Source organism: Drosophila suzukii, chromosome 2L (genome assembly GCF_043229965.1).
Source record: "Drosophila suzukii chromosome 2L, CBGP_Dsuzu_IsoJpt1.0, whole genome shotgun sequence".
Lineage (NCBI taxonomy): Eukaryota > Metazoa > Arthropoda > Insecta > Diptera > Drosophilidae > Drosophila > Drosophila suzukii.
In genome coordinates this window covers 25,877,367-25,895,970 of record NC_092080.1, presented here as the reverse complement: position 1 = coordinate 25,895,970, position 18,604 = coordinate 25,877,367, and the positions used below count along the sequence as shown (strand labels likewise).

At 42.6% G+C, this 18,604-nt stretch overlaps 16 protein-coding genes across 16 annotated transcripts; 5 read left to right on the top strand and 11 right to left on the bottom strand.

Annotated features, from left to right (window-relative positions):
• The first annotated feature begins 111 nt into the window (after positions 1-111).
• On the top strand, positions 112-542 carry LOC139352429 (histone H2B). Its single transcript, XM_070994536.1, has one exon. The coding sequence runs from the start codon at positions 139-141 to the stop codon at positions 508-510; it is 372 nt and encodes a 123-aa protein (XP_070850637.1). The 5' UTR covers positions 112-138; the 3' UTR covers positions 511-542.
• Positions 543-918: 376 nt separating this feature from the next.
• LOC139352428 (histone H1-like) lies at positions 919-1,746 on the bottom strand. Its single transcript, XM_070994535.1, has one exon. It carries the CDS (start codon positions 1,744-1,746, stop codon positions 994-996), a length of 753 nt encoding a protein of 250 aa, XP_070850636.1. The 3' UTR covers positions 919-993.
• A 1,429-nt stretch (positions 1,747-3,175) lies between these two features.
• LOC139352248 (histone H3-like) lies at positions 3,176-3,709 on the bottom strand. Its single transcript, XM_070994328.1, has 2 exons — positions 3,661-3,709; positions 3,176-3,600 (listed from the first exon to the last, which is right to left on the bottom strand). The coding sequence occupies exons 1-2, from the start codon at positions 3,707-3,709 to the stop codon at positions 3,176-3,178; spliced, it is 474 nt and encodes a 157-aa protein (XP_070850429.1).
• A 161-nt stretch (positions 3,710-3,870) lies between these two features.
• Positions 3,871-4,182, top strand: LOC139352247 (histone H4-like). The gene has a single exon (XM_070994327.1). The coding sequence runs from the start codon at positions 3,871-3,873 to the stop codon at positions 4,180-4,182; it is 312 nt and encodes a 103-aa protein (XP_070850428.1).
• Positions 4,183-4,637: 455 nt separating this feature from the next.
• LOC139352427 (histone H2A) lies at positions 4,638-5,045 on the bottom strand. The gene has a single exon (XM_070994534.1). It carries the CDS (start codon positions 5,043-5,045, stop codon positions 4,671-4,673), a length of 375 nt encoding a protein of 124 aa, XP_070850635.1. The 3' UTR covers positions 4,638-4,670.
• Positions 5,046-5,708: 663 nt separating this feature from the next.
• On the bottom strand, positions 5,709-6,536 carry LOC139352426 (histone H1-like). The gene has a single exon (XM_070994533.1). It carries the CDS (start codon positions 6,534-6,536, stop codon positions 5,784-5,786), a length of 753 nt encoding a protein of 250 aa, XP_070850634.1. The 3' UTR covers positions 5,709-5,783.
• Positions 6,537-7,966: 1,430 nt separating this feature from the next.
• LOC139352246 (histone H3) lies at positions 7,967-8,377 on the bottom strand. The gene has a single exon (XM_070994326.1). It carries the CDS (start codon positions 8,375-8,377, stop codon positions 7,967-7,969), a length of 411 nt encoding a protein of 136 aa, XP_070850427.1.
• A 293-nt stretch (positions 8,378-8,670) lies between these two features.
• On the top strand, positions 8,671-8,982 carry LOC139352245 (histone H4-like). Its single transcript, XM_070994325.1, has one exon. It carries the CDS (start codon positions 8,671-8,673, stop codon positions 8,980-8,982), a length of 312 nt encoding a protein of 103 aa, XP_070850426.1.
• Positions 8,983-9,437: 455 nt separating this feature from the next.
• LOC139352425 (histone H2A) lies at positions 9,438-9,845 on the bottom strand. Its single transcript, XM_070994532.1, has one exon. It carries the CDS (start codon positions 9,843-9,845, stop codon positions 9,471-9,473), a length of 375 nt encoding a protein of 124 aa, XP_070850633.1. The 3' UTR covers positions 9,438-9,470.
• A 663-nt stretch (positions 9,846-10,508) lies between these two features.
• On the bottom strand, positions 10,509-11,336 carry LOC139352424 (histone H1-like). The gene has a single exon (XM_070994530.1). It carries the CDS (start codon positions 11,334-11,336, stop codon positions 10,584-10,586), a length of 753 nt encoding a protein of 250 aa, XP_070850631.1. The 3' UTR covers positions 10,509-10,583.
• Positions 11,337-12,766: 1,430 nt separating this feature from the next.
• Positions 12,767-13,177, bottom strand: LOC139352244 (histone H3). The gene has a single exon (XM_070994324.1). It carries the CDS (start codon positions 13,175-13,177, stop codon positions 12,767-12,769), a length of 411 nt encoding a protein of 136 aa, XP_070850425.1.
• Positions 13,178-13,470: 293 nt separating this feature from the next.
• On the top strand, positions 13,471-13,782 carry LOC139352456 (histone H4-like). The gene has a single exon (XM_070994562.1). It carries the CDS (start codon positions 13,471-13,473, stop codon positions 13,780-13,782), a length of 312 nt encoding a protein of 103 aa, XP_070850663.1.
• A 455-nt stretch (positions 13,783-14,237) lies between these two features.
• Positions 14,238-14,645, bottom strand: LOC139352423 (histone H2A). Its single transcript, XM_070994529.1, has one exon. The coding sequence runs from the start codon at positions 14,643-14,645 to the stop codon at positions 14,271-14,273; it is 375 nt and encodes a 124-aa protein (XP_070850630.1). The 3' UTR covers positions 14,238-14,270.
• Positions 14,646-15,308: 663 nt separating this feature from the next.
• On the bottom strand, positions 15,309-16,136 carry LOC139352422 (histone H1-like). Its single transcript, XM_070994528.1, has one exon. It carries the CDS (start codon positions 16,134-16,136, stop codon positions 15,384-15,386), a length of 753 nt encoding a protein of 250 aa, XP_070850629.1. The 3' UTR covers positions 15,309-15,383.
• Positions 16,137-17,565: 1,429 nt separating this feature from the next.
• LOC139352421 (histone H3) lies at positions 17,566-17,977 on the bottom strand. Its single transcript, XM_070994527.1, has one exon. The coding sequence runs from the start codon at positions 17,975-17,977 to the stop codon at positions 17,567-17,569; it is 411 nt and encodes a 136-aa protein (XP_070850628.1). The 3' UTR covers position 17,566.
• A 293-nt stretch (positions 17,978-18,270) lies between these two features.
• Positions 18,271-18,582, top strand: LOC139352420 (histone H4). The gene has a single exon (XM_070994526.1). It carries the CDS (start codon positions 18,271-18,273, stop codon positions 18,580-18,582), a length of 312 nt encoding a protein of 103 aa, XP_070850627.1.
• The last annotated feature ends 22 nt before the right edge of the window (positions 18,583-18,604 follow it).

The following is an 18,604-nucleotide window of genomic DNA, read 5'->3' as shown; positions in this document are numbered from 1 at the left end:
GCGTCTGCCTGCGCGTTCATTTAGGGGTGGGTGCCTTAGACCTGAAAACATTGCTCGAAAAAAAGTATAAAGATGAACGCGCTTGGACACCATTATGATCAGTGAGTTGTGTTTGTGAAATCATAAGTGAAGTGAATAATGCCGCCGAAAACTAGTGGAAAGGCAGCCAAGAAGGCTGGCAAAGCCCAGAAGAACATCACCAAGACCGATAAGAAGAAGAAGCGCAAGAGGAAAGAGAGCTACGCCATCTACATTTACAAGGTCCTGAAGCAGGTCCACCCTGACACCGGTATTTCGTCGAAGGCGATGAGCATCATGAACAGCTTTGTGAATGATATCTTCGAGCGCATTGCTGCCGAGGCGTCTCGTCTGGCTCACTACAACAAGCGCTCGACCATAACCAGTCGGGAGATCCAAACGGCTGTTCGCCTGCTCCTGCCCGGAGAGTTGGCCAAGCACGCCGTCAGTGAGGGAACCAAGGCTGTCACCAAGTACACCAGCTCCAAGTAATTTACTCTTGCTGCGTATGGGGAGAAAGATCCAAAACGGCCCTTTTCAGGGCCACAACACATTTTACCAAAGGAACTTCATTTTCAATATACCATTTGCCAATCAAATTCGTGATATAAGTTCAATTTGAGTTTTTTTTTTCTAAAGAACTTATTCTGGAGCTTTATAGTATAGTTATTAAATCATGGTCATCTATTGATAACGAATTTCTGCAATGCTAGTCCACGAACATTCTGTGACTTGCATTTTAAGATTCTCTGGTACAGCTGCTAAAATCAATGCAGCCACACTTATGTGAAAAAAATGCTAACGGCCTAACAAGATAATTGGACAAGTGAAATGTACTAAGTTTTAAATTGAAAGTTCCTTTCTCTTGTTCACGAACGTTGTAGCCCTGAAAAGGGCTTATTTAAACTAATTTCAGATTTCGAAATCTAAAATAGCGATTGCGAGCAGGTACCAGGTACTGTACTTTTGCACAATTTACTTCTTGGCCGCCGTAGTTTTGGCTTTCGGCTTTTTAGCAGTAGCAGGAGCAGCTGCTTTCTTCACAGCCTTTTTAGGCTTAACAGACGCCGCTGGCTTGGCCTTTGGTGCTTTCGCCGCCTTTGCCTTCGCTGCGGTCGACTTGGCCTTCGCTGCTGCTGGCTTCGCCTTTACGGTTCCAGTTTTCTTGACATCCTTGGCCTTCGCCTTCTCGGTTTTCTTCTTCTCTGCGGTCTTTTTGGTGGCAACAGCCTTCTTAGCCTTGGGCTTCTTGTCGTCAGCTCCGGCGGCAGCTTTCTTGGCGGTGGATCCGGTCTTCTTGACGGCTACCTTCTTGCTTTTCACCTTCTTCTCAGCAGACGCAGGCTTCGGCTTCGGATCCTTCTTGGCGGAGGCCGACAGTTTAAATGAGCCAGACGCCCCCTTTCCCTTTGTTTGGATCAGCTTTCCATTTACCACGGCCGATTTCAAGTATTTCTTGATGAATGGAGCAAGCTTCTGGGCATCGCATTTATAGGTGGCAGTGATGTATTTCTTGATTGCCAAAAGCGATGAGCCGCCACGTTCCTTCAAATTCTTGATGGATGCGTCCACCATTTGTTGAGTTGGCGGATGCGATGGCGGGGCAGCAGCCTTTTTCACCTTTGGGGCAGCGGATCCAGATGCCTTTTTGGTGGCCACCTTCTTCTCAACTGGCGCTGACGGGGCAGCCACTGGGGAAGCGGCCGTTGCAACTGCAGATTCAGACATTTTTCTTCACTAAAATACACTTTTTCGTATAGAAAATGGCCCGCGCGCTTATTGCCAACCTCCTTCGTTCGGATGAGAATCGAGGAGGAGAGCACTTTAACTGTGCGTCTGGCATCAGGCATTTGCTCTGCTAATGTTTGTTTGAAGTGCAGACATATTTTCTTGTTTTTAGTGCTTAAGATCCTAAAATGTAATAATCATTTTATTGTTTTACATTCTTAAATAATCTATTAAGTAGGTAATGTTTTCAAAACGTTAGTATCTGGTTTTTGCAACCTTTTATTGCCGAATCAACTTCAACATAGACATTCGTAACATGAGCAATTTTTTTAAAAACCCATTTTAAAATATGATTTCTTAGAAAATTTTGTAACTTGCTAATGAAAAAATAAATTTGAACCTTTTACTTAAATAAGTACTACAATTAAATTTACTTATCTTTAGTTTAGGTATTTTAATTCATGTTCCAAGTTGTTACTTTCGGCAATCGATTTCTGACTGTTAAAAATATAAATAATTTAAAATATTGTATTTATATGATGTTTTCTTAGATATATCATGTCTTTGCTTAAGACAATCCAGCTTTGGATGCATGTTTATAAACAGTTTTTACAAATTTTGCTAATTTGTGTTTCATATATGAATCCCATTGAGGCCGCACTCGAGTTAATATTTAAGAAAAAAATGTAAAAAGTATACTTAATAATATTTTTCTTGTTTTTTATAAAACATTATGCATTCATTAACGCATATGATTTATTTTCAGATAGCGTTTAAAAGTTTTTCGATTTTTTGTTGGTGCTTAAATGTCTAATGTTGATCGTGGTAGTCCCACAAAACCCTCTCGTTCTAAAAACATGCCGACATTAGTAATGAAATTTTTTCAAAAACGTGATAAAATTAAAAGTACAACAGTCAAATTGAATCTATTCTATTAAATAAATCTGATATTACAAAATACGATATATAATTTCTGGAATATATATACCTATTAACAGTTTATTTTGTGACCCATATATATAAATATCGTGGAGGTTGCACTTAGCATTAAAAAGACAATGTAAAAAATTTATTTTTTATTCTGTTTTTGTTTTATTAAGCAAATAGATTCATTAGCCTAGCTAATTTTTGTTTAGTTTTTGTCTGATGCTTGAAAGTCTTGACCATCCTTGCGGCATAGCAGCTCCATCACATTAAAAACCCCACCCAATCCTAATCGAACGACGTGTTCCGACTATTTATTAATTTTATCAAATCACTAAAAGTTACAAACAATTAATAATTTCACTTACGAAGGAACGGGACGAAAAGTTAATTTCTTTATTTTAAGGTTGAAGCCTGCAGATAAAAATTAGTATCTCATTGATTGAAATTTGTGGTCCTGAAAAGGACCGATTTGTACAAAGTATGTTAGCGCATTGGCAGCCACTTAAGCACGCTCGCCGCGAATGCGACGGGCCAACTGGATGTCTTTGGGCATGATGGTGACACGCTTGGCATGAATGGCGCACAAGTTGGTATCTTCAAAGAGGCCAACCAGATAGGCCTCGCTAGCTTCCTGCAGAGCCATCACCGCCGAGCTCTGGAATCGCAGGTCAGTCTTGAAGTCCTGAGCGATTTCACGCACCAGACGCTGGAAAGGCAGCTTGCGGATCAGGAGCTCGGTACTCTTCTGGTATCGACGGATCTCACGCAGGGCAACCGTTCCAGGGCGATACCGATGGGGCTTCTTCACGCCTCCGGTGGCTGGGGCGCTCTTGCGAGCGGCCTTAGTAGCCAGTTGTTTGCGTGGCGCCTTGCCACCAGTCGATTTCCGAGCGGTTTGCTTGGTACGGGCTATTTTCGAGTTCACTGCTGTTCACGTTCACTTCACGTTTCAAAACACAATAAACGTTAGCTGCATTTGCAACCTACTTATATAGCAAAACGAGGAGGATTGAAAAGAGAGGGAAGAAGAGGGCATCTCATTTGTCGAACAGAGAGCGGAGAGCGAAGAGCGGGACGCACATATCGTTCGGACTCGCTCGTGTTTCTGGGGTTTTAGGTATAAATAAGAGTTCGTCGAAAATAAGGAATTAGTTCTTCAGTGACTTTCGTTTCGTTAACAGTAGAAAATAGTGAGTTATGACTGGTCGCGGTAAAGGAGGAAAAGGCTTGGGAAAAGGAGGCGCCAAGCGTCATCGCAAAGTGCTGCGGGATAACATTCAGGGTATCACTAAGCCAGCAATCCGCCGTTTGGCTCGTCGCGGCGGTGTAAAGCGCATCTCGGGACTCATTTACGAGGAAACACGTGGCGTCCTGAAGGTGTTCTTGGAGAACGTTATCCGCGATGCCGTCACCTACACCGAACACGCCAAGAGGAAGACTGTCACAGCCATGGATGTTGTGTACGCCTTGAAGAGGCAAGGCCGCACCCTATACGGCTGCGGCGGTTAAAAAACTAGGTACAGCTTGCACTTCATTCAGCAATCGGTCCTTTTCAGGACCACCATTCAAATTTTCGAAGGAGAAAAAATTCAAATAATTTTTTGATTCATTGGCCTACTGACCGGGAACTCGAAAGTTGATACTGCATATACATATTGCATTAAACCAAAATGAAATTTCAAATGGGAGGTTCAGGTTAGTGTTTTGTAGAAGCTGTACCGCTTGCAGATACAGCATTAAAGGAAATGCGTCTTTTTGGCGACGAACTTCTTAGAATATTCCAGATCTTATATCTGACCAAGTGCTATAGGACCAACGCATATACAAAACCTACTTCTGTTTCCCAATCGATATTTCAACGTATTTTCTTGTTTTAATAATATGATATACGTATTGGAAAATCTTTACTTCTTTGGTAAAAACATGGTCGTCCTGAAATGGACGGTTGGGTTTGTTTTTTATGTACAAGTATGTAATTGGCTCCGCATTTAAAACGTTTAAGCCTTCTTCTCGGTCTTCTTGGGCAACAGAACAGCCTGGATGTTGGGCAACACTCCACCCTGGGCAATGGTGACGCCGGAGAGCAGTTTGTTCAACTCCTCGTCGTTGCGGATGGCCAGCTGCAGATGACGAGGAATAATCCTAGTCTTCTTGTTGTCACGAGCAGCATTGCCAGCCAATTCGAGAACCTCAGCGGCCAGATATTCCATCACAGCAGCCAGGTAAACTGGAGCGCCGGCCCCAACTCGCTCGGCATAGTTGCCCTTGCGGAGCAAACGGTGAATACGGCCCACTGGGAACTGAAGACCGGCACGGTTAGAGCGGGACTTTGCCTTTCCCTTCACTTTGCCACCTTTTCCACGACCAGACATTTTTCTTTACGAGTATTTCACTTAGTTCACTTTACACACTGAAAACGAATGCTCGACGAGCCCCGGGTAGCCACATATTTATACTTTTGCGTCTGCCTGCCAGAGTCGTCTCGTCTGGCTCACTACAACAAGCGCTCGACCATAACCAGTCGGGAGATCCAAACGGCTGTTCGCCTGCTCCTGCCCGGAGAGTTGGCCAAGCACGCCGTCAGTGAGGGAACCAAGGCTGTCACCAAGTACACCAGCTCCAAGTAATTTACTCTTGCTGCGTATGGGGAGAAAGATCCAAAACGGCCCTTTTCAGGGCCACAACACATTTTACCAAAGGAACTTCATTTTCAATATACCATTTGCCAATCAAATTCGTGATATAAGTTCAATTTGAGTTTTTTTTTTCTAAAGAACTTATTCTGGAGCTTTATAGTATAGTTATTAAATCATGGTCATCTATTGATAACGAATTTCTGCAATGCTAGTCCACGAACATTCTGTGACTTGCATTTTAAGATTCTCTGGTACAGCTGCTAAAATCAATGCAGCCACACTTATGTGAAAAAAATGCTAACGGCCTAACAAGATAATTGGACAAGTGAAATGTACTAAGTTTTAAATTGAAAGTTCCTTTCTCTTGTTCACGAACGTTGTAGCCCTGAAAAGGGCTTATTTAAACTAATTTCAGATTTCGAAATCTAAAATAGCGATTGCGAGCAGGTACCAGGTACTGTACTTTTGCACAATTTACTTCTTGGCCGCCGTAGTTTTGGCTTTCGGCTTTTTAGCAGTAGCAGGAGCAGCTGCTTTCTTCACAGCCTTTTTAGGCTTAACAGACGCCGCTGGCTTGGCCTTTGGTGCTTTCGCCGCCTTTGCCTTCGCTGCGGTCGACTTGGCCTTCGCTGCTGCTGGCTTCGCCTTTACGGTTCCAGTTTTCTTGACATCCTTGGCCTTCGCCTTCTCGGTTTTCTTCTTCTCTGCGGTCTTTTTGGTGGCAACAGCCTTCTTAGCCTTGGGCTTCTTGTCGTCAGCTCCGGCGGCAGCTTTCTTGGCGGTGGATCCGGTCTTCTTGACGGCTACCTTCTTGCTTTTCACCTTCTTCTCAGCAGACGCAGGCTTCGGCTTCGGATCCTTCTTGGCGGAGGCCGACAGTTTAAATGAGCCAGACGCCCCCTTTCCCTTTGTTTGGATCAGCTTTCCATTTACCACGGCCGATTTCAAGTATTTCTTGATGAATGGAGCAAGCTTCTGGGCATCGCATTTATAGGTGGCAGTGATGTATTTCTTGATTGCCAAAAGCGATGAGCCGCCACGTTCCTTCAAATTCTTGATGGATGCGTCCACCATTTGTTGAGTTGGCGGATGCGATGGCGGGGCAGCAGCCTTTTTCACCTTTGGGGCAGCGGATCCAGATGCCTTTTTGGTGGCCACCTTCTTCTCAACTGGCGCTGACGGGGCAGCCACTGGGGAAGCGGCCGTTGCAACTGCAGATTCAGACATTTTTCTTCACTAAAATACACTTTTTCGTATAGAAAATGGCCCGCGCGCTTATTGCCAACCTCCTTCGTTCGGATGAGAATCGAGGAGGAGAGCACTTTAACTGTGCGTCTGGCATCAGGCATTTGCTCTGCTAATGTTTGTTTGAAGTGCAGACATATTTTCTTGTTTTTAGTGCTTAAGATCCTAAAATGTAATAATCATTTTATTGTTTTACATTCTTAAATAATCTATTAAGTAGGTAATGTTTTCAAAACGTTAGTATCTGGTTTTTGCAACCTTTTATTGCCGAATCAACTTCAACATAGACATTCGTAACATGAGCAATTTTTTTAAAAACCCATTTTAAAATATGATTTCTTAGAAATATTTTGTAACTTGCTAATGAAAAAATAAATTTGAACCTTTTACTTAAATAAGTACTACAATTAAATTTACTTATCTTTAGTTTAGGTATTTTAATTCATGTTCCAAGTTGTTACTTTCGGCAATCGATTTCTGACTGTTAAAAATATAAATAATTTAAAATATTGTATTTATATGATGTTTTCTTAGATATATCATGTCTTTGCTTAAGACAATCCAGCTTTGGATGCATGTTTATAAACAGTTTTTACAAATTTTGCTAATTTGTGTTTCATATATGAATCCCATTGAGGCCGCACTCGAGTTAATATTTAAGAAAAAAATGTAAAAAGTATACTTAATAATATTTTTCTTGTTTTTTATAAAACATTATGCATTCATTAACGCATATGATTTATTTTCAGATAGCGTTTAAAAGTTTTTCGATTTTTTGTTGGTGCTTAAATGTCTAATGTTGATCGTGGTAGTCCCACAAAACCCTCTCGTTCTAAAAACATGCCGACATTAGTAATGAAATTTTTTCAAAAACGTGATAAAATTAAAAGTACAACAGTCAAATTGAATCTATTCTATTAAATAAATCTGATATTACAAAATACGATATATAATTTCTGGAATATATATACCTATTAACAGTTTATTTTGTGACCCATATATATAAATATCGTGGAGGTTGCACTTAGCATTAAAAAGACAATGTAAAAAATTTATTTTTTATTCTGTTTTTGTTTTATTAAGCAAATAGATTCATTAGCCTAGCTAATTTTTGTTTAGTTTTTGTCTGATGCTTGAAAGTCTTGACCATCCTTGCGGCATAGCAGCTCCATCACATTAAAAACCCCACCCAATCCTAATCGAACGACGTGTTCCGACTATTTATTAATTTTATCAAATCACTAAAAGTTACAAACAATTAATAATTTCACTTACGAAGGAACGGGACGAAAAGTTAATTTCTTTATTTTAAGGTTGAAGCCTGCAGATAAAAATTAGTATCTCATTGATTGAAATTTGTGGTCCTGAAAAGGACCGATTTGTACAAAGTATGTTAGCGCATTGGCAGCCACTTAAGCACGCTCGCCGCGAATGCGACGGGCCAACTGGATGTCTTTGGGCATGATGGTGACACGCTTGGCATGAATGGCGCACAAGTTGGTATCTTCAAAGAGGCCAACCAGATAGGCCTCGCTAGCTTCCTGCAGAGCCATCACCGCCGAGCTCTGGAATCGCAGGTCAGTCTTGAAGTCCTGAGCGATTTCACGCACCAGACGCTGGAAAGGCAGCTTGCGGATCAGGAGCTCGGTACTCTTCTGGTATCGACGGATCTCACGCAGGGCAACCGTTCCAGGGCGATACCGATGGGGCTTCTTCACGCCTCCGGTGGCTGGGGCGCTCTTGCGAGCGGCCTTAGTAGCCAGTTGTTTGCGTGGCGCCTTGCCACCAGTCGATTTCCGAGCGGTTTGCTTGGTACGGGCCATTTTCGAGTTCACTGCTGTTCACGTTCACTTCACGTTTCAAAACACAATAAACGTTAGCTGCATTTGCAACCTACTTATATAGCAAAACGAGGAGGATTGAAAAGAGAGGGAAGAAGAGGGCATCTCATTTGTCGAACAGAGAGCGGAGAGCGAAGAGCGGGACGCACATATCGTTCGGACTCGCTCGTGTTTCTGGGGTTTTAGGTATAAATAAGAGTTCGTCGAAAATAAGGAATTAGTTCTTCAGTGACTTTCGTTTCGTGCAGTGTGTTAACAGTAGAAAATAGTGAGTTATGACTGGTCGCGGTAAAGGAGGAAAAGGCTTGGGAAAAGGAGGCGCCAAGCGTCATCGCAAAGTGCTGCGGGATAACATTCAGGGTATCACTAAGCCAGCAATCCGCCGTTTGGCTCGTCGCGGCGGTGTAAAGCGCATCTCGGGACTCATTTACGAGGAAACACGTGGCGTCCTGAAGGTGTTCTTGGAGAACGTTATCCGCGATGCCGTCACCTACACCGAACACGCCAAGAGGAAGACTGTCACAGCCATGGATGTTGTGTACGCCTTGAAGAGGCAAGGCCGCACCCTATACGGCTGCGGCGGTTAAAAAACTAGGTACAGCTTGCACTTCATTCAGCAATCGGTCCTTTTCAGGACCACCATTCAAATTTTCGAAGGAGAAAAAATTCAAATAATTTTTTGATTCATTGGCCTACTGACCGGGAACTCGAAAGTTGATACTGCATATACATATTGCATTAAACCAAAATGAAATTTCAAATGGGAGGTTCAGGTTAGTGTTTTGTAGAAGCTGTACCGCTTGCAGATACAGCATTAAAGGAAATGCGTCTTTTTGGCGACGAACTTCTTAGAATATTCCAGATCTTATATCTGACCAAGTGCTATAGGACCAACGCATATACAAAACCTACTTCTGTTTCCCAATCGATATTTCAACGTATTTTCTTGTTTTAATAATATGATATACGTATTGGAAAATCTTTACTTCTTTGGTAAAAACATGGTCGTCCTGAAATGGACGGTTGGGTTTGTTTTTTATGTACAAGTATGTAATTGGCTCCGCATTTAAAACGTTTAAGCCTTCTTCTCGGTCTTCTTGGGCAACAGAACAGCCTGGATGTTGGGCAACACTCCACCCTGGGCAATGGTGACGCCGGAGAGCAGTTTGTTCAACTCCTCGTCGTTGCGGATGGCCAGCTGCAGATGACGAGGAATAATCCTAGTCTTCTTGTTGTCACGAGCAGCATTGCCAGCCAATTCGAGAACCTCAGCGGCCAGATATTCCATCACAGCAGCCAGGTAAACTGGAGCGCCGGCCCCAACTCGCTCGGCATAGTTGCCCTTGCGGAGCAAACGGTGAATACGGCCCACTGGGAACTGAAGACCGGCACGGTTAGAGCGGGACTTTGCCTTTCCCTTCACTTTGCCACCTTTTCCACGACCAGACATTTTTCTTTACGAGTATTTCACTTAGTTCACTTTACACACTGAAAACGAATGCTCGACGAGCCCCGGGTAGCCACATATTTATACTTTTGCGTCTGCCTGCCAGAGTCGTCTCGTCTGGCTCACTACAACAAGCGCTCGACCATAACCAGTCGGGAGATCCAAACGGCTGTTCGCCTGCTCCTGCCCGGAGAGTTGGCCAAGCACGCCGTCAGTGAGGGAACCAAGGCTGTCACCAAGTACACCAGCTCCAAGTAATTTACTCTTGCTGCGTATGGGGAGAAAGATCCAAAACGGCCCTTTTCAGGGCCACAACACATTTTACCAAAGGAACTTCATTTTCAATATACCATTTGCCAATCAAATTCGTGATATAAGTTCAATTTGAGTTTTTTTTTTCTAAAGAACTTATTCTGGAGCTTTATAGTATAGTTATTAAATCATGGTCATCTATTGATAACGAATTTCTGCAATGCTAGTCCACGAACATTCTGTGACTTGCATTTTAAGATTCTCTGGTACAGCTGCTAAAATCAATGCAGCCACACTTATGTGAAAAAAATGCTAACGGCCTAACAAGATAATTGGACAAGTGAAATGTACTAAGTTTTAAATTGAAAGTTCCTTTCTCTTGTTCACGAACGTTGTAGCCCTGAAAAGGGCTTATTTAAACTAATTTCAGATTTCGAAATCTAAAATAGCGATTGCGAGCAGGTACCAGGTACTGTACTTTTGCACAATTTACTTCTTGGCCGCCGTAGTTTTGGCTTTCGGCTTTTTAGCAGTAGCAGGAGCAGCTGCTTTCTTCACAGCCTTTTTAGGCTTAACAGACGCCGCTGGCTTGGCCTTTGGTGCTTTCGCCGCCTTTGCCTTCGCTGCGGTCGACTTGGCCTTCGCTGCTGCTGGCTTCGCCTTTACGGTTCCAGTTTTCTTGACATCCTTGGCCTTCGCCTTCTCGGTTTTCTTCTTCTCTGCGGTCTTTTTGGTGGCAACAGCCTTCTTAGCCTTGGGCTTCTTGTCGTCAGCTCCGGCGGCAGCTTTCTTGGCGGTGGATCCGGTCTTCTTGACGGCTACCTTCTTGCTTTTCACCTTCTTCTCAGCAGACGCAGGCTTCGGCTTCGGATCCTTCTTGGCGGAGGCCGACAGTTTAAATGAGCCAGACGCCCCCTTTCCCTTTGTTTGGATCAGCTTTCCATTTACCACGGCCGATTTCAAGTATTTCTTGATGAATGGAGCAAGCTTCTGGGCATCGCATTTATAGGTGGCAGTGATGTATTTCTTGATTGCCAAAAGCGATGAGCCGCCACGTTCCTTCAAATTCTTGATGGATGCGTCCACCATTTGTTGAGTTGGCGGATGCGATGGCGGGGCAGCAGCCTTTTTCACCTTTGGGGCAGCGGATCCAGATGCCTTTTTGGTGGCCACCTTCTTCTCAACTGGCGCTGACGGGGCAGCCACTGGGGAAGCGGCCGTTGCAACTGCAGATTCAGACATTTTTCTTCACTAAAATACACTTTTTCGTATAGAAAATGGCCCGCGCGCTTATTGCCAACCTCCTTCGTTCGGATGAGAATCGAGGAGGAGAGCACTTTAACTGTGCGTCTGGCATCAGGCATTTGCTCTGCTAATGTTTGTTTGAAGTGCAGACATATTTTCTTGTTTTTAGTGCTTAAGATCCTAAAATGTAATAATCATTTTATTGTTTTACATTCTTAAATAATCTATTAAGTAGGTAATGTTTTCAAAACGTTAGTATCTGGTTTTTGCAACCTTTTATTGCCGAATCAACTTCAACATAGACATTCGTAACATGAGCAATTTTTTTAAAAACCCATTTTAAAATATGATTTCTTAGAAATATTTTGTAACTTGCTAATGAAAAAATAAATTTGAACCTTTTACTTAAATAAGTACTACAATTAAATTTACTTATCTTTAGTTTAGGTATTTTAATTCATGTTCCAAGTTGTTACTTTCGGCAATCGATTTCTGACTGTTAAAAATATAAATAATTTAAAATATTGTATTTATATGATGTTTTCTTAGATATATCATGTCTTTGCTTAAGACAATCCAGCTTTGGATGCATGTTTATAAACAGTTTTTACAAATTTTGCTAATTTGTGTTTCATATATGAATCCCATTGAGGCCGCACTCGAGTTAATATTTAAGAAAAAAATGTAAAAAGTATACTTAATAATATTTTTCTTGTTTTTTATAAAACATTATGCATTCATTAACGCATATGATTTATTTTCAGATAGCGTTTAAAAGTTTTTCGATTTTTTGTTGGTGCTTAAATGTCTAATGTTGATCGTGGTAGTCCCACAAAACCCTCTCGTTCTAAAAACATGCCGACATTAGTAATGAAATTTTTTCAAAAACGTGATAAAATTAAAAGTACAACAGTCAAATTGAATCTATTCTATTAAATAAATCTGATATTACAAAATACGATATATAATTTCTGGAATATATATACCTATTAACAGTTTATTTTGTGACCCATATATATAAATATCGTGGAGGTTGCACTTAGCATTAAAAAGACAATGTAAAAAATTTATTTTTTATTCTGTTTTTGTTTTATTAAGCAAATAGATTCATTAGCCTAGCTAATTTTTGTTTAGTTTTTGTCTGATGCTTGAAAGTCTTGACCATCCTTGCGGCATAGCAGCTCCATCACATTAAAAACCCCACCCAATCCTAATCGAACGACGTGTTCCGACTATTTATTAATTTTATCAAATCACTAAAAGTTACAAACAATTAATAATTTCACTTACGAAGGAACGGGACGAAAAGTTAATTTCTTTATTTTAAGGTTGAAGCCTGCAGATAAAAATTAGTATCTCATTGATTGAAATTTGTGGTCCTGAAAAGGACCGATTTGTACAAAGTATGTTAGCGCATTGGCAGCCACTTAAGCACGCTCGCCGCGAATGCGACGGGCCAACTGGATGTCTTTGGGCATGATGGTGACACGCTTGGCATGAATGGCGCACAAGTTGGTATCTTCAAAGAGGCCAACCAGATAGGCCTCGCTAGCTTCCTGCAGAGCCATCACCGCCGAGCTCTGGAATCGCAGGTCAGTCTTGAAGTCCTGAGCGATTTCACGCACCAGACGCTGGAAAGGCAGCTTGCGGATCAGGAGCTCGGTACTCTTCTGGTATCGACGGATCTCACGCAGGGCAACCGTTCCAGGGCGATACCGATGGGGCTTCTTCACGCCTCCGGTGGCTGGGGCGCTCTTGCGAGCGGCCTTAGTAGCCAGTTGTTTGCGTGGCGCCTTGCCACCAGTCGATTTCCGAGCGGTTTGCTTGGTACGGGCCATTTTCGAGTTCACTGCTGTTCACGTTCACTTCACGTTTCAAAACACAATAAACGTTAGCTGCATTTGCAACCTACTTATATAGCAAAACGAGGAGGATTGAAAAGAGAGGGAAGAAGAGGGCATCTCATTTGTCGAACAGAGAGCGGAGAGCGAAGAGCGGGACGCACATATCGTTCGGACTCGCTCGTGTTTCTGGGGTTTTAGGTATAAATAAGAGTTCGTCGAAAATAAGGAATTAGTTCTTCAGTGACTTTCGTTTCGTGCAGTGTGTTAACAGTAGAAAATAGTGAGTTATGACTGGTCGCGGTAAAGGAGGAAAAGGCTTGGGAAAAGGAGGCGCCAAGCGTCATCGCAAAGTGCTGCGGGATAACATTCAGGGTATCACTAAGCCAGCAATCCGCCGTTTGGCTCGTCGCGGCGGTGTAAAGCGCATCTCGGGACTCATTTACGAGGAAACACGTGGCGTCCTGAAGGTGTTCTTGGAGAACGTTATCCGCGATGCCGTCACCTACACCGAACACGCCAAGAGGAAGACTGTCACAGCCATGGATGTTGTGTACGCCTTGAAGAGGCAAGGCCGCACCCTATACGGCTGCGGCGGTTAAAAAACTAGGTACAGCTTGCACTTCATTCAGCAATCGGTCCTTTTCAGGACCACCATTCAAATTTTCGAAGGAGAAAAAATTCAAATAATTTTTTGATTCATTGGCCTACTGACCGGGAACTCGAAAGTTGATACTGCATATACATATTGCATTAAACCAAAATGAAATTTCAAATGGGAGGTTCAGGTTAGTGTTTTGTAGAAGCTGTACCGCTTGCAGATACAGCATTAAAGGAAATGCGTCTTTTTGGCGACGAACTTCTTAGAATATTCCAGATCTTATATCTGACCAAGTGCTATAGGACCAACGCATATACAAAACCTACTTCTGTTTCCCAATCGATATTTCAACGTATTTTCTTGTTTTAATAATATGATATACGTATTGGAAAATCTTTACTTCTTTGGTAAAAACATGGTCGTCCTGAAATGGACGGTTGGGTTTGTTTTTTATGTACAAGTATGTAATTGGCTCCGCATTTAAAACGTTTAAGCCTTCTTCTCGGTCTTCTTGGGCAACAGAACAGCCTGGATGTTGGGCAACACTCCACCCTGGGCAATGGTGACGCCGGAGAGCAGTTTGTTCAACTCCTCGTCGTTGCGGATGGCCAGCTGCAGATGACGAGGAATAATCCTAGTCTTCTTGTTGTCACGAGCAGCATTGCCAGCCAATTCGAGAACCTCAGCGGCCAGATATTCCATCACAGCAGCCAGGTAAACTGGAGCGCCGGCCCCAACTCGCTCGGCATAGTTGCCCTTGCGGAGCAAACGGTGAATACGGCCCACTGGGAACTGAAGACCGGCACGGTTAGAGCGGGACTTTGCCTTTCCCTTCACTTTGCCACCTTTTCCACGACCAGACATTTTTCTTTACGAGTATTTCACTTAGTTCACTTTACACACTGAAAACGAATGCTCGACGAGCCCCGGGTAGCCACATATTTATACTTTTGCGTCTGCCTGCCAGAGTCGTCTCGTCTGGCTCACTACAACAAGCGCTCGACCATAACCAGTCGGGAGATCCAAACGGCTGTTCGCCTGCTCCTGCCCGGAGAGTTGGCCAAGCACGCCGTCAGTGAGGGAACCAAGGCTGTCACCAAGTACACCAGCTCCAAGTAATTTACTCTTGCTGCGTATGGGGAGAAAGATCCAAAACGGCCCTTTTCAGGGCCACAACACATTTTACCAAAGGAACTTCATTTTCAATATACCATTTGCCAATCAAATTCGTGATATAAGTTCAATTTGAGTTTTTTTTTTCTAAAGAACTTATTCTGGAGCTTTATAGTATAGTTATTAAATCATGGTCATCTATTGATAACGAATTTCTGCAATGCTAGTCCACGAACATTCTGTGACTTGCATTTTAAGATTCTCTGGTACAGCTGCTAAAATCAATGCAGCCACACTTATGTGAAAAAAATGCTAACGGCCTAACAAGATAATTGGACAAGTGAAATGTACTAAGTTTTAAATTGAAAGTTCCTTTCTCTTGTTCACGAACGTTGTAGCCCTGAAAAGGGCTTATTTAAACTAATTTCAGATTTCGAAATCTAAAATAGCGATTGCGAGCAGGTACCAGGTACTGTACTTTTGCACAATTTACTTCTTGGCCGCCGTAGTTTTGGCTTTCGGCTTTTTAGCAGTAGCAGGAGCAGCTGCTTTCTTCACAGCCTTTTTAGGCTTAACAGACGCCGCTGGCTTGGCCTTTGGTGCTTTCGCCGCCTTTGCCTTCGCTGCGGTCGACTTGGCCTTCGCTGCTGCTGGCTTCGCCTTTACGGTTCCAGTTTTCTTGACATCCTTGGCCTTCGCCTTCTCGGTTTTCTTCTTCTCTGCGGTCTTTTTGGTGGCAACAGCCTTCTTAGCCTTGGGCTTCTTGTCGTCAGCTCCGGCGGCAGCTTTCTTGGCGGTGGATCCGGTCTTCTTGACGGCTACCTTCTTGCTTTTCACCTTCTTCTCAGCAGACGCAGGCTTCGGCTTCGGATCCTTCTTGGCGGAGGCCGACAGTTTAAATGAGCCAGACGCCCCCTTTCCCTTTGTTTGGATCAGCTTTCCATTTACCACGGCCGATTTCAAGTATTTCTTGATGAATGGAGCAAGCTTCTGGGCATCGCATTTATAGGTGGCAGTGATGTATTTCTTGATTGCCAAAAGCGATGAGCCGCCACGTTCCTTCAAATTCTTGATGGATGCGTCCACCATTTGTTGAGTTGGCGGATGCGATGGCGGGGCAGCAGCCTTTTTCACCTTTGGGGCAGCGGATCCAGATGCCTTTTTGGTGGCCACCTTCTTCTCAACTGGCGCTGACGGGGCAGCCACTGGGGAAGCGGCCGTTGCAACTGCAGATTCAGACATTTTTCTTCACTAAAATACACTTTTTCGTATAGAAAATGGCCCGCGCGCTTATTGCCAACCTCCTTCGTTCGGATGAGAATCGAGGAGGAGAGCACTTTAACTGTGCGTCTGGCATCAGGCATTTGCTCTGCTAATGTTTGTTTGAAGTGCAGACATATTTTCTTGTTTTTAGTGCTTAAGATCCTAAAATGTAATAATCATTTTATTGTTTTACATTCTTAAATAATCTATTAAGTAGGTAATGTTTTCAAAACGTTAGTATCTGGTTTTTGCAACCTTTTATTGCCGAATCAACTTCAACATAGACATTCGTAACATGAGCAATTTTTTTAAAAACCCATTTTAAAATATGATTTCTTAGAAATATTTTGTAACTTGCTAATGAAAAAATAAATTTGAACCTTTTACTTAAATAAGTACTACAATTAAATTTACTTATCTTTAGTTTAGGTATTTTAATTCATGTTCCAAGTTGTTACTTTCGGCAATCGATTTCTGACTGTTAAAAATATAAATAATTTAAAATATTGTATTTATATGATGTTTTCTTAGATATATCATGTCTTTGCTTAAGACAATCCAGCTTTGGATGCATGTTTATAAACAGTTTTTACAAATTTTGCTAATTTGTGTTTCATATATGAATCCCATTGAGGCCGCACTCGAGTTAATATTTAAGAAAAAAATGTAAAAAGTATACTTAATAATATTTTTCTTGTTTTTTATAAAACATTATGCATTCATTAACGCATATGATTTATTTTCAGATAGCGTTTAAAAGTTTTTCGATTTTTTGTTGGTGCTTAAATGTCTAATGTTGATCGTGGTAGTCCCACAAAACCCTCTCGTTCTAAAAACATGCCGACATTAGTAATGAAATTTTTTCAAAAACGTGATAAAATTAAAAGTACAACAGTCAAATTGAATCTATTCTATTAAATAAATCTGATATTACAAAATACGATATATAATTTCTGGAATATATATACCTATTAACAGTTTATTTTGTGACCCATATATATAAATATCGTGGAGGTTGCACTTAGCATTAAAAAGACAATGTAAAAAATTTATTTTTTATTCTGTTTTTGTTTTATTAAGCAAATAGATTCATTAGCCTAGCTAATTTTTGTTTAGTTTTTGTCTGATGCTTGAAAGTCTTGACCATCCTTGCGGCATAGCAGCTCCATCACATTAAAAACCCCACCCAATCCTAATCGAACGACGTGTTCCGACTATTTATTAATTTTATCAAATCACTAAAAGTTACAAACAATTAATAATTTCACTTACGAAGGAACGGGACGAAAAGTTAATTTCTTTATTTTAAGGTTGAAGCCTGCAGATAAAAATTAGTATCTCATTGATTGAAATTTCTGGTCCTGAAAAGGACCGATTTGTACAAAGTATGTTAGCGCATTGGCAGCCACTTAAGCACGCTCGCCGCGAATGCGACGGGCCAACTGGATGTCTTTGGGCATGATGGTGACACGCTTGGCATGAATGGCGCACAAGTTGGTATCTTCAAAGAGGCCAACCAGATAGGCCTCGCTAGCTTCCTGCAGAGCCATCACCGCCGAGCTCTGGAATCGCAGGTCAGTCTTGAAGTCCTGAGCGATTTCACGCACCAGACGCTGGAAAGGCAGCTTGCGGATCAGGAGCTCGGTACTCTTCTGGTATCGACGGATCTCACGCAGGGCAACCGTTCCAGGGCGATACCGATGGGGCTTCTTCACGCCTCCGGTGGCTGGGGCGCTCTTGCGAGCGGCCTTAGTAGCCAGTTGTTTGCGTGGCGCCTTGCCACCAGTCGATTTCCGAGCGGTTTGCTTGGTACGGGCCATTTTCGAGTTCACTGCTGTTCACGTTCACTTCACGTTTCAAAACACAATAAACGTTAGCTGCATTTGCAACCTACTTATATAGCAAAACGAGGAGGATTGAAAAGAGAGGGAAGAAGAGGGCATCTCATTTGTCGAACAGAGAGCGGAGAGCGAAGAGCGGGACGCACATATCGTTCGGACTCGCTCGTGTTTCTGGGGTTTTAGGTATAAATAAGAGTTCGTCGAAAATAAGGAATTAGTTCTTCAGTGACTTTCGTTTCGTGCAGTGTGTTAACAGTAGAAAATAGTGAGTTATGACTGGTCGCGGTAAAGGAGGAAAAGGCTTGGGAAAAGGAGGCGCCAAGCGTCATCGCAAAGTGCTGCGGGATAACATTCAGGGTATCACTAAGCCAGCAATCCGCCGTTTGGCTCGTCGCGGCGGTGTAAAGCGCATCTCGGGACTCATTTACGAGGAAACACGTGGCGTCCTGAAGGTGTTCTTGGAGAACGTTATCCGCGATGCCGTCACCTACACCGAACACGCCAAGAGGAAGACTGTCACAGCCATGGATGTTGTGTACGCCTTGAAGAGGCAAGGCCGCACCCTATACGGCTTCGGCGGTTAAAAAACTAGGTACAGCTTGTACT